The sequence below is a fragment of the Scyliorhinus torazame genome, chromosome 2, assembly GCF_047496885.1.
Source record: "Scyliorhinus torazame isolate Kashiwa2021f chromosome 2, sScyTor2.1, whole genome shotgun sequence".
In the NCBI taxonomy this organism is placed as follows: domain Eukaryota; kingdom Metazoa; phylum Chordata; class Chondrichthyes; order Carcharhiniformes; family Scyliorhinidae; genus Scyliorhinus; species Scyliorhinus torazame.
In genome coordinates this window covers 374,507,031-374,520,566 of record NC_092708.1, presented here as the reverse complement: position 1 = coordinate 374,520,566, position 13,536 = coordinate 374,507,031, and the positions used below count along the sequence as shown (strand labels likewise).

General features: G+C 43.1%; 1 protein-coding gene across 4 annotated transcripts in view; it reads left to right on the top strand.

Moving 5' to 3' along the window:
* The window catches only part of fcf1 (FCF1 rRNA-processing protein), a 45,279-nt gene extending 33,176 nt beyond the window's left edge, over positions 1-12,103 (top strand). For 3 of the 4 annotated variants that reach the window (XM_072493283.1, XM_072493302.1, XM_072493292.1), the window contains exon 8: positions 10,104-12,103. In XM_072493283.1, the coding sequence (XP_072349384.1) occupies positions 10,104-10,152 (49 nt within the window). In that variant the 3' untranslated portion in view covers positions 10,153-12,103. The remainder of the gene's footprint in view (positions 1-10,103) is intronic. The other variant, XM_072493273.1, reaches the window with a different exon arrangement.
* The last annotated feature ends 1,433 nt before the right edge of the window (positions 12,104-13,536 follow it).

Below are 13,536 nucleotides of genomic sequence, written 5' to 3'. Positions count from 1 at the left end.
CACCACTGGTCACAGCCCTCCAATTAGAAAAGCATCCATTGCTACTCTCTGCCTTCTATGACCTAGCCAGTTCTATATCCACCTTGCCAGCTCACCCCTGATCCCGTGTGACTTCACCTTTTGTACTAGTCTACCATGAGGGACCTTGTCAAAGGCCTTACTGAAGTCCATATAGACAACATCCACTGCCCTACCTGCATCAATCATCTTTGTGACCTCCTCGAAAAACTCTTATCAAGTTAGTGAGACACGACCTTCCCTTCACAAAACCATGCTGCCTCTCACTAATACGTCCATTTACTTCCAAATGGGAGTAGATCCTGTCTCGAAGAATTCTCTCCAGTAATTTCCCAATCACTGAAGTAAGGCTCACCGGCCTGTAGTTCCTTGGATTATCCTGTAGTTCCTTGGATTATCCTTGCTACCCTTCTTAAACAGAGGAACAACATTGGCTATTCTCCAGTCCTCCGGGACATCACCTGAAGACAGTGAGGATCCAAAGATTTCTGTCAAGGCCTCAGCAATTTCCTCTCCAGCATCCTTCAGTATTCTGGGGTAGATCCCATCAGGCCCTGGGGACTTATCTACCTTAATATTTTTTAAGACGCCCAACACCTCGTCTTTTTGGATCTCAATGTGACCCAGGCTATCTACACACCCAGACTCAACATCTACCAATTCCTTCTCTTTGGTGAATACTGATGCAAAGTATTCATTCGGTACCTCGCCCATTTCCTCTGGCTCCACACATAATTAGCCTTCCCCCAATTTAGCACATTCACCCTAGGACCACTCTTATCCTTGTCCACCAGCACTTTAAAACTTACTGAATTGGTCACTGTTCCCGAAATGCTCCCCTACTGAAACATCTACCACCTGGTCCGGCTCATTCCCCAATACCAGGTCCAGTACCGCCCCTTCCCTAGTTAGACTGTCTACATATTGTTTTAAGAAGCCCTCCTGGATGCTCCTTACAAACTCTGCCCCGTCTAAGCCCCTGGCACTAAGTGAGTCCCAGTCAATATTGGGGAAGTTGAAGTCTCCCATCACCACAACCCTGTTGTTTTTACTCTTTTCCAAAATCTGTCTACCTGTCTGCTCCTCTATCTCCCGCTGGCTGTTGGGAGACCTGTAGTAAACCCCCAACATTGTGACAGCACCCTTCTTATTCCTGATCTCTATCCATATAGCCTCACTGCCCTCTGAGGTGTCTTCCCGTAGTACAGCTGTGATATCCTCCCTAACCAGTAGCGCAACTCCGCCACCCCTTTTACATCCCCCTCTATCCCACCTGAAACATCTAAATCCTGGAACGTTTAGCTGCCAATCCTGCCCTTCCCTCAATCAGGTCTCTGTAATGGCAACAACATCATAGTTCCAAGTACTAATCCAAGCTCTAAGTTCATCTGCCTTACCCATAATACCTCTTGCATTAAAACATATGCACTTCAGGCCACCCGACCCGCTGTGTTCAGCAACTTCTCCCTGTCAGCTCTGCCTCAGAGCCACACTGTCCCTATTCCCTAGTTCTCCCTCAATACTCTCACCTTCTGACCTATTGCTCCCGTGCCCACCCCCCTGCCATACTAGTTTAAACCCTCCCGGGTGACACTAGCAAACCTCGCGGCCAGGATATTTATGCCTCTCCAGTTTAGATGCAACCCATCCTTATATAGGTCACACCTGCCCCGGAGGAGCTCCCAGTGATCCAGATAATGGAAACCCTCCCTCCTACACCAGCTGTTTAGCCACATGTTTAGCTGCTCTATCTTCCTATTTCTAGCCTCACTGGCATGGGGCACAGGGAGTAATCCCGAGATTACAACCCTAGAGGTCCTGCCTTTTAACTTTCTGCCTAGCTCCCTGAACTCCTGCTGCAGGACCTCATGCCCCTTCCTGCCTATGTCGTTAGTACCAATATGTACAACGACCTCTGCCTGCCCTCCCCCTTCAGGATGCTCTCTACCCGTTCGGAGACATCCTGGACCCTGGCACCAGGGAGGCAACATACCATCCTGGAGTCTCTTTCACGTCCACAGAAGTGCCTATCTGTGCCCCTGACTATAGAGTCCCCTATTACTATTGCTCTTCTGCGCTTTGACCCTCCCTTCTGAACATCAGAGCCAGCCATGGTGCCACTGCTCTGGTTGCTGCTGTTTTCCCCTGATAGGCTATCCCCCCTGACAGTATCCAAAGGGGTATACCTGTTCGAGAGGGGGACAACCACAGGGGATTCCTGCACTGACTGCCTGCCCTTTCTGGTGGTCACCCATTTCTCTGCCTGCACCTTGGGTGTGACCACATTTGTATAACTGCTATCTATGACGCTTTCCGCCACCTGCATGCTCCTAAGTGCATCCCATTGCTGCTCCAACCGAACCATGCGGTCTGTGAGGAGCTCCAGTTGGGTGCACTTTCTGCTGATGAAGCCATCCAGGACGCTGGAAGCCTCCCGGACCTGCCACATCTCACAGTCAGAGCACTGCACCCCTCTAACTGACACTGCGTCAATTAATTAGCAAATTAAAGTTTTTTTAAAATGTTTTAAAGTTACTGTTAACTATCTGTTTCCTAGCACTAGATTTCTACTATAAATGTGAAAGGTAAATATAGTACTCTCCGATCTCTGGCTTAGATACCCCTCTAAATTATAATTATGTAATTATGTTTAATTAGTTACCAATGATTAATTTTTTTAATTTAGTGTAGATTCCCAACCAGCCACTCGGGTCACAGCTTTTCTGTGATGTCACTTCAGTTTCTCCCCCCCCCCCCCCCAACCACACAATTTGAAAAGGTAATAAAAGTAAAAATGAGTAAAAATCACTTGCTTACCTTCTGAGGGTCTCGGATGTTCTCAGGTTCTCTCCCTGCTGACAATAAGCAATTTTCATTTCATTCACTGCTTACCCACAGTTTAACCTTTTATTCTAAGTTTAGCTTTATTTATGTTTTTGTTTTATTTAATTTATAACACTAGTTTCAGACCCAGGTTTTTCACTCCCACAATGAATGTAAAATTCAAAATTCCATCATGTTGTTATGATCACTCTTCCTTAGCCGATTCTTTACAGTGAGATTGTTACTTAATCATATCATTACATATTAGCAGATCAAAAATTGCCTGTTTCCTTGTTTCTTTCACACCACACTGTACTAAGAAACCATCCCAGATATACTAAGAACTTGCCCTCAAAGCTACATTTGACAGATAGATTACCGAGATTCATAGAATCTACAGTGCAGAAGGAGGCCATCGACCCATCGAGTCTGCACCGACCCTTGGAAAGAGAACCCTACTCATATCCATGCCTCCACCCTATCCCCGTAACCCCACTTAACCTTTTTGGGCACTAAGGGCAATTTAGCATGGCCAATCCACCCAATCCGTACATCTTTGGACTATGGGAGGAAACCGGAGCACCCGGAGGAAACTCACGCAGACACTGGGAGAACGTGCAGACTCCGCATAGACAGTGACCCAAGCTGAGAATCGAACCTGGGACTCTGGAACTGGGAAGCAACTGTGCTAACCACTGTGCTATAGTACAGGTTAACATCTGTAAATGCACAATTAAGTGATATTTCAAGTGAGCACCCCGTTAATTCTATAAAATGCAATAGAGATGATAGGACACGAGATGTGTTGCAACAGCAGCATGTGGGGAATGGTGGCCAGAGAGGAATCTAGTGGGTGGGGAAGTGTGGTAATTTAAAGTATAGGCTTGCAGGCCACAAAGGTACAAACAAACTAAAGCTTTTATTACAAATCTATTTACACACAGGCTGCTGGAACTGACTGACAGTTAGCCTGCCCAAACTGCCAATGACATCATCAGTATGTCAAGTTGACCTTGTTCCAACTAGGAGCAAACATGAATACACAACACTTTCCTCCCCCTTTACATCAGAGATTCCTGCAATGAAACATAGCATAATATTAGCAATCAATATTTACAACTAGGACAATCAACAAACACAGCAGTCAATGGGCTAGATGTTTTGGAGAACGTAGTTTCATGTGCAGTTGTTGGTGAACCTCGAGCAGCACGGTAGCATAGTGGTTAGCACAGTTGCTTCACAGCTCCAGGGTCCCAGGTTCGATTCCCGGCTGGGTCACTGTCTGTGCGGAGTCTGCATGTTCTCCCCGTGTGTGCGTGGGTTTCCTCCGGGTGCTCCGGTTTCCTCCCACAGTCCAAAGATGTGCGGTTAGGTGGATTGGCCGTGTTTAATTGCCCTTACTGCCCAAAAAATGTTAAGTGGGGGTTACTGGGTTATGGGGATAGGCTAGATACGTAGGCGTGAGTAGGGTGCTCTTTGTAAGGGCCGGTGCAGACTCGTTGGGCCGAATGGCCTCCTTCTGCACTGTAAATTCTATGATTTGCTTTTTTGCGTTGACTGTGTTTTTGGTTGAGTTTTGATGTTGTCTGTAGTGTTCTCAACTGGATTTGGAGGTTGACATGGTGTTGAAATGTCCTCAACTGAGGTACTGTCTCCCACAGTTGTTTCCGGTATTGCTGGGCTCTCGGTTGACTCTGTATGTACAGACTTAACACAGTTTGTTGCGTACTCTCGGTTGACTCTGTCTCTGACAACTTTGTTCTAGCTCCTAAAAGTTGGTCAGCATGTCTTCACAGGACATCATTGCAAATTTGAATGGTGTCCTGTCTCTGCTAATATGATGACTCGTATCCACTTCTCACTGGTGGTATGTTCCTTGTCAATACTTCTTCACCTTTCTGAAAAATATCGCGTTTAGACCTCTTCTCGCGTTGTGAAACCTGACTCGACTGCTTTATCAGAGTTTTCATTTCAGGTGCTAATTCTTCAGTTCTTTCCCCAGGTTGTCAATCTTTTTGTTTTAGTTGCCAGCCGCTGTTTCTCCAGGCTGGATAGCAGGGCTCCCTTTACCTGGATCTCGTGGCAGCCTCTAAGGTGCCTTTCCCAGATTGTGGTATGCCTCCGTCAGACCCTGCAAATTTCATTCTCGCTGCATTAACCCTTGCGTTTTAGGTACTGTTTCTTGAATGCAGCTTCTAAATTATCTAGTTGAAGTTGTTACTCCTGAGGATTCCCAAAAGGGTTCTTGCCCTTTAAGAACATACAAATTTAGCCTTTAGCGTTGGGTTGTTAAGCAAAGTCAGGTTATGGTAATTCTTCTTGCTGTTGGTATACTCATTGGAGTTCAGATGCTGCTCGACAGAATTAAATAGTAAAGGAATATTGGTGTTGCAGACTGCACTCTGAGCAGCTCCAACTCTTTTCATTTGATCATCTGGCACTACCCCCATCCAAATGTTCTTCATTAATTTCTGTGCTGGTCTTTTTGCTTCTGTTGTTGCTGTTGTTTACGATCAGCAATCTTTTTATTCTTGTTGACCATTGATGCATGAAGAGAGTCAGCATCTCTTTCCCTAACTGAATGTTCTTTGCAATAAACTGGAGAGGTTCCTTATGGTAAGGTGTTTCGCGATGCGCCTCACTTTCTTGTTCCTCTGTGGGTCGGAATTTACAAAGGGAGCACATAAATGCATTCCAGACATCCTCGTCGAATTTTCCAGTATACATTTGACCTTCATTTTTGTCAAAGCGTTCATCTGCAACTTCACCCGTTGATTCTTGATCCTGAGTCACATTTGTGACAGTATGCTGAGCCTTTGTTGTTTTGGTTCCAGCATTGCTAGCCTGAGCCTTGGCCAAAGTTAGAGCTTCTTCAGCAGCTGCTACTTTGTTTCTTTAGGCTTTTGGTTGGGCCTCCTGATATGAGATTTCCCTCGGCCCAGTTCAGCTTGATACTCTCCAGCCAGGTTCTCCCCATTAGGGTCGGAAAGTTACATAAAATGTGCAGGGGCAAGTCTGTGGTCTGTCCATTCAGCTGCACTACATTGATACTGCCCCTCAATGACACTACTTCCCTGGTATAGGTTTTAAGTGTTTTCTGTGAGGCTTTCCAAGCAATATGTCGTCGTTCTCTTGGTAAACAGTTTCTGGTATCAATGAAACGGCTGTGCCCACCTCTACTTTCACCGATTGTTTGTCCTGTAAAGGAATGGCCCAGTTAACGGTTCAATGCACCAGCTGTAGCCAGCACACACAACAGTTAACCTGACTGTGACTCTGGTCCTTTTATGCACCCTTTTTGTATCACGTGGATGTTTTTCCCTCTTTGTTTTTTTTATTTGATGTATTTGGTTCTTGTTTTCGATAATTCTGGTTTGAAGCTTGTTTTTTTCTCCAACACGCACATTCTTAATGCCCATTTTTACCACAATTCTTGCATTTTGCATCTTTATTCCAGCAATCAGTTGCTGTGTGCCCAGTTTTTGCACAATGTTGGCAATCTAGAATCTGTCTCAGCTGATATTTTATGGATTTTAATGCTCAAATTTAATTGTTAGTTACATTTATGGAACCCAAACCTCTTGGCAGTGAGCAAAGTGGCACTGCAATATCTCCACAATCTCATCATAGGTTTTCAAGCCTAGTTTTTCTGGCTGCACCAGACCTCGCAGGAGGCTGAAGCTCTCTCTTTTCTCTCTCTCTCAGCCTGTTCTTTTCTGAGTTTTCAAGGGGTCTCGCAAAAAACCCATATAATTTGCAAGGAATTTGTTGCTTTACTTGCTACTCGAAGTAGAGGGAGCACTGTTTCAGAACCTTTCAAGCAGAGCATGTGGCTAGCTTCTTTTGATGCTGCTTCCCCCAAAATCTGTGTTTAAATTTTGGTTCAATGGCTGCTACTATTATTTGGCACCCCTCCATTGCCAGCTTTGGTACAGCAATGTTTTTATCATCTTAATCCTTTTTGGATGACTACAGCATGGAGCTATTTCTTACTCCGCCAGATTTCTGCAGTCCTTTTTCGGGTGTTTGAACCACCTTGTCGCCAGTTTTCTTTGTGTATTTTTAAAGTACAGGCTTGCAGCCCACAAGGATACAAACAACTTTTATTAGGGAGCTATTTACACACAGGCTGCTAGAACAGACTGACTGTTAGCCCGCCCAAACTGCCGATAGTGTCACAGTATGTCTCGTGATCGAGCTCTTAAAGGGGACCTTGTTCCAACTAGGAATGAACATGAATGCATACAGGAAGGATCCAGTTGCCATGGTCCACCGGCATACCAACATTACAGGTATGGCTAAGGCAATATCTGCAGCTAGGGACTAAATTAAAAAGCAGAACCATAGAGGTATTAATCTCTGGGTTACTAACCGAGCCATGAGCAAATTGGCATATGGTAAATAAGATGAGAGTTGAATATGTGGCTCAAAGTATTGTGTGGGCGCAATGGGCTTCAATTCATGGGGCACTGCCAGCAGTATTGGGAAGCTAGGAGCTGTTCCATTGGGGCGGGCTTCACTTGAACCAATGTCTGGTGAATTGAATAGCCAATGCTGTAGATAGGACTTTAAGCTAAATGCTGGTGGGGGTGGGCAGGTGACATAGGTGGAATTCAGGGGATGTGAAATGTAGAAAGTTGAGGAGAAAGGACACGTAGCACAGGGCAATGGTTAATCAGAGTTGCAAGTTCTAGATATTGTTTGAACTTAAATTCAATTTTGTTCATTTGAGACTTTGACCAAAAAAGGCAACAGGAGGCAGTCTGGTGAAGTACCTCAGGAAACTTTACTAAAGTTATAAATTAATACTGAACAGAACAGGGCAGAGAATTTTTATTAGTGTTACAAGTAGGCTTATGTTAACACTGCAATGAAGCTGCTGTGAAAATCCCCCAGTCGCCACACCAAGGCGCCTGTGCGGGTACACTGAGGGGGAATTCAGAATGTCCAATTCACCTAACCAGCACGTCTTTCAGAACTTATAGGAGGAAAACGGAGCACCCGGAGGAAACCCACGTAGACACAGGGAGAACGTGCAGACTCCGCACAGACAGTGACCCAAGCCAGGAATCGAACCCGGGTCCCTGGCGCTGTGAAGCAACAGTGCTAAATGCTGTGCTACTGTGATTGACTGGTGTTCTCCGGCTCTTGCTTTCTGGTTCATCTTGGAGCGTAAGGCGACACTTGGCTTCCGTTCTCTTCCCGTAACCTGTGGGTCTTCAGCTTCCTTGTGGACAGCAGGCTCTGCAAACATCACTTTCAAACTTGGTGTGCCCTTGCTCACTGAGATCTATTGTTTATTAACCCTTTCCAAGCAACAACCCAAAACATGGTCAATTATATTGTTTCCTGATTGGTCTGAATGAGGCATGGCTAATTCTTAATTGGCTTAAGGAGTGCATGATCAATCTGTGATTGGTCTAGGCGGGCATGATCAGTTTCTAATTGGTTTCCTGAGGGTGATGGTCATCTATTGATATAATTTCCCTTTGTCCTCTAACTGCCCCTTTAAGGTGTGGGACCATCCCTCTCATTAAAGTTTGTTCTTGTCACATCCTGCTAAGATCAAATGATGTTTTATGACTTCTTCCTTGCCTATTGTTTCGGATAAAAGAAGTATGCTATCTTATCCTTTTGAGTGCATCGGTCTTGGGATTTGCTTAATTGGTACATCTCATTAAATCAAATCCTTATAATCGATTGCTTTAGAAGCCCTGTACTTTATCTGTAGGAATAAAGAATAAAGTGGTAAAATTGCTTACAACTTAAAAACTATGCATATATAATACTGAATACTACAAGATACTAACACAGAAAGTTACAATACAAGTTGTACCTAAAGTTATAAAGTGAGTATACAGTATAAGTGTATAGCCATAGTCACTGTTTAAAATGTGACATTCTAAACCAGTTTCCTTACACATTTTGTTAATACATAGTACGGTTCTTTAGATCTTTATTATTCAACACTTTTAAAATTAATCACATAGTGTCACACAGTTTAACTCTAATACCAAGTTAAAGGTTGCTTCTTCTTAACAACTTATGAGCTAAACTAATGTAAAGAGCATCTGTGGTTATTCTTCCCTCTTGAACCCATAAATTCTTGCTAACCTTTCTTTTACTCAAAACAAATGTGAGCTGTCCATTCAACCTTGAAGGTGTTATCTGTGCTTAGCTGATCCAAAGTTAGCTTTATTCTGTCTCATATCCAATGTCCTGTTCAGATGCAATGTCCTGTTCAGTGAAGCTAAGACAGTCACATGATGCTAAAACTAAAATTCATTACAAATTTAATCTGAATCAAATAATTGTACATTAATTGATTGCTACACTAAACTAAACTATTCATGTGACATTAATTTACCTACAAGTGCAACAGGAAGGAATAGAAAATACAAGATAGGTGAATTGATGGCATGCGTAGAAATAAATGTAATGGATATCCTATCATACCCAAATAGTGGTTGCAAGGTGACCAAGGGTGGTAACTGAATATTCTGGGATACTTGACATTTTGAAAGGATAGGAAGAAAGAGCAAGGAGATGGGTTCGCTCTATCAATAAAGGATGGGATCAGTACTGCTTTGGGAAATATTCTTAGCTCAAGATCAAGGTGTAGAATCCGTTTAGATAGATATATGAAACAGCAAGGGAAAGAAGTCACTGGTGGGAGTTGCCTAAAGGCCCCCAAATCTATCGACTGAAGGACAGGCTATATATCGAGAAATAATGAAGGTTTTTAAGGAAGGTATTGCAATAATTGTGAGTAGCTTTAATCTAGTTTGACAATCTAGTATGCCATTTCAGCATGGCATCTCTGACAATACAGCAGTCATTCAACAATATCTCCTTATTGTGGAGTGACGGGATGGTGGGACTGCTGCTTTGAATGTCTTATTAAAGTAGGCCTTGAAAATTATCAAGAATCCCATGACATTACTTGAAGATGAGCAGGAAGCATTTACCAACAAAACGGCGAACGTCAACCTAGAGCATTAAACACATTAACTGGTCATTTATCGCAGTGTTGTTTGTGGATCTTACTGTGTGCAAAGATTGGCTGCGTTATTGCCTAAATTAATAGGCAATTACTGCACTTTAAAATTAATTGGCTATGAAAGACTTCGGAACATTCTGAGGTTATAAAAGGTATATTAAATGCAATTCATTCTTCCTTTCTTGCATGTATGCTGGACTGATTGTGTTGAAAGGCAGTTTGATAATGAGCTCTCTGCTGTACAAAATTATTTTTCTTTCAGGTACAACATTGAACGGATGCCAGATGATTACGGTGCCCCCAGACTTTGAAAAGGCAACTATATTCTATTTGCTGCTGAGGATTGTGTGCTCCTTGTCGGGTGAAATGCACTTGCCTGGGAACTTCCTTAATAAACACTTGGCATGTGCACGTTCTACATTCTTCAGAAAAGATTTTTGTTTATTTGTAAATTAAGTTGGTATTTCAAGAAAATTAGTTCCAATCTGTAAATGGGTTGATTGCCTTGTGATTTTCTCTCTCCCCCCCCCCCCCCATGTTCTCCCCTCCTCAATTGTGGCTCAAAAGATGTGGTTACGTTCCGGTACTGAAACGGGCCACCCTCTTTGAGCTTTGACAATCAGATTGAAGCAAATGACAGCTGAGTCTCAATTTATCTTTATTACATCTTCATATGGTTACTTCCAACTGGAGGTATTGTTTACCAATTGGAAACCGGAACTGTAAATGCATTTTGCTAAAGCTAGGGAAACTATATCAATAAGCATCACTCCCGTAGTACTGGCTGAGGTAAGCTCACTGAGAAGAGGTGAAGAATTGAATCAATATCATTTCCTGCATGCCTAAGTGATGGTGATTTTACCTTTTTTTTTTTGCAATGTATAATTTTGTACAGTTTCACTCTTCAATGTTACATCCACTAGTCGATTACTGTCACTGGATCTGTTCTTTGGTTTATTTTGGACTAGTATCTGACTCATTTAAAAGTACAACTCAAGACCAGAAAACATCTGTACCATGGTACAAATGTACAAACAGTGATGGACAGAAGATTGTATGGTCCATCCCTCCTGTCCAACACAATTATGATTCCTTGTGGATCACATGTATGGTTTCCAGAGTGTTCTCCACCATTTTTAATTCAAAAGCACGGGTGGAGGGTTGCCCAATAGGCTCTGCCATTCAGAAAACAGTAGAAGGTCTTCAGGCTGATGGTGAATGGTCATGCCTTTGATGGCACAGCCCACCACAGGTTCCATCATGTAAGGAGATTGCTGTTTGATCTTTCAAATATTATTGGCAGGCATCATAATGTGGGCAAAGTGGTGTTGAGCTGATATGAGAGGATTACTGAAAGAATCCTGGATGCAAAGAATAAAGAATTATGTAATAGAAATATGCCTTTGACAAGAAACAGTGTTTATACAAAAGATTCAAGAAAGGTAAATGCTTTGTACACATTTCAGGAATGAAAGCAGCTGGAGTACCGTTCACACCCCTTTATGAAGTGGTAAATGAACCAAGAAGCTGAGAAAGACGAAGGAAGCGGTGGTTAGACTCCACATCCACATGATTTCCTTGGAGAGGCAAAATGGCAGACCAAAAATATGCACCAATTTGGCAGGGAAATTCCTCTCTGACCCTATTAGGCAAACAAGACCAATCCAGGAGGTCTACGTTTTACAATGCTCCTGTGAAGTGCCTTGGGATACATATGTTTTCTCACTTTAAAGGTACCTGATCAATTATAGAATCTCTACAGTGCAGAAGGAGGCCATTCGGCCCCTTGTGTCTTCACCGACTTTCCGAAAGAGCACACTACCCAGGTCAACTCCCCCGCCTCATCCCTGTAACTCCAACTAACCGTTGGATGCTAAGGGACATTTAGAATGGCCAATCCACCTAAGCTGCACCTATTTGGACTGTTGGAGGAAATCGGAGCACCTGGAGGAAACCCATGCAGACACGGGGAGAATGTGCAAACTCCAGTCACCCGAAGCCGGGAATTGAACCAGGGTCCCTGGTGCTGTGAGGCAGCAGTGCTAACCACCGTGCTGCCTTCTAAGTTGTTGTTGGATGCTGTTCCTAATGATGGAATACCATTTAAAGCTCAGTTATGACTGGGACTATTTTGCTGCATTGATCTGCTTTGCAGTACAAAATAATGAAACATGCTGTTTATGTCCAAGTGTGTTTTTTAATAAGGGAACAACATGATTAAAATGTTCTGGAAGTAATATTCATTAAAATGTGTAAATTTTACTTGTGCACAGGCAATTTGTGGGTCCTTTAATTCTTTTTATGTGATTGCACTTGTGTGCTCATGTAGGGACTGACTTGTGCATGGCCTTCGTGGGAACATGTGACTTGCTGGGGCACATGCAGCTTAGAGGGACCTTTGTGGTGATGTATGGCAACAGCCAAATTGAAACGCAGGAAAAGAAATACAACTGTTGTTGCCCAGTCTTCCAAGGGGTGAAGATTGTTAAAGGTTTTCTGACTTGAGATCTTCAAATAAATTACTTTCAATCAAAAGGAATCAATCGGAAAAATACCACAATTTGGGCTTCTTCTCATCGGTGCTGATTCAGACCACTTGAAGGCTCAGTAATTCCGCATGCATCATATCATTCTCTCCAAATCACAGAATAGTTACAGCACAGAAAGAGACCATTCACCTTGGTGTGCCTCTTCGGGAATTTGGGTAACCAAATATCCACCGTGGCATGTGCTGGCTCTCCAAAGGAACTATTAATCGACCCCGCCTTCTCCATTCTGAAAGATACAAGTCAAAACTGTTCACTGTTTCATGAAGTGCCATCTGATTCATTCAAAATAGTTTCTATTCTTTGAAACAAACTCCATCAATATGTTAGAAATGTTGCATTGATAAATCTCCAAATCAACCTATGTTATTGGAAGGATGACAGCTGAATCATACCTTTTCACTGATATTGCAAATGTGTATCTTGAGTGAAATGAAGATCCACTGATTAATCTTTAAGTTTTCATTTCCAGTATAGTATTTAAATTGGCTCAGTTTTGGCTGCCCTACATAATCGAGTCTGAAAGATGCCCTACATAATCGAGTAAAACGAGTTAGTCAACAGCAGGTTCTGCGTGCAAAACTTGGGTTAAATGCCAGATATGTTACTTGCCAGACATCAAAGACAAGGCAGGCACTGCAATATATTAAGCATACTACTTAACTACCGTTTAAGGATATGATCAATGCCACGACTAGGTAATTGGCAATTACAGTAAAGGTGGCACAGTGGGTAACCCTGGTGCCTCACAGTGCCGGTTCAATTCTGGCCTTGGGTGACTCTGGAGTTTGCACATTCTCCCCGTATGCCTGGATTTCCTCCGGGTGTTCTGGTTTCCTCCCACAGTCCAAAGATGTGCGGGTTAGGTGGATTGGCCAAGATAAATTGCCCCTTAGTGCAAGTTAACCTAGAGAGATGGGGGAGTGGACCTGGGTGGACTGCTCTTTGTGCGGACTCGATGGGCCAAATGGTCGTCTTCTGCACTAGTATTCAATGACGATATTTAAATTGACCTATAGAATTAAACCATGAGTACAAAAGTAGCTTAATCCCCAGCTGGGTTGAGTTTAGTAACAATGAAATAGAATTACGTTCACTATCCAAGATGATGCTCTACTGTTTGGGCATCCTGGGATGAATAATCTGCAG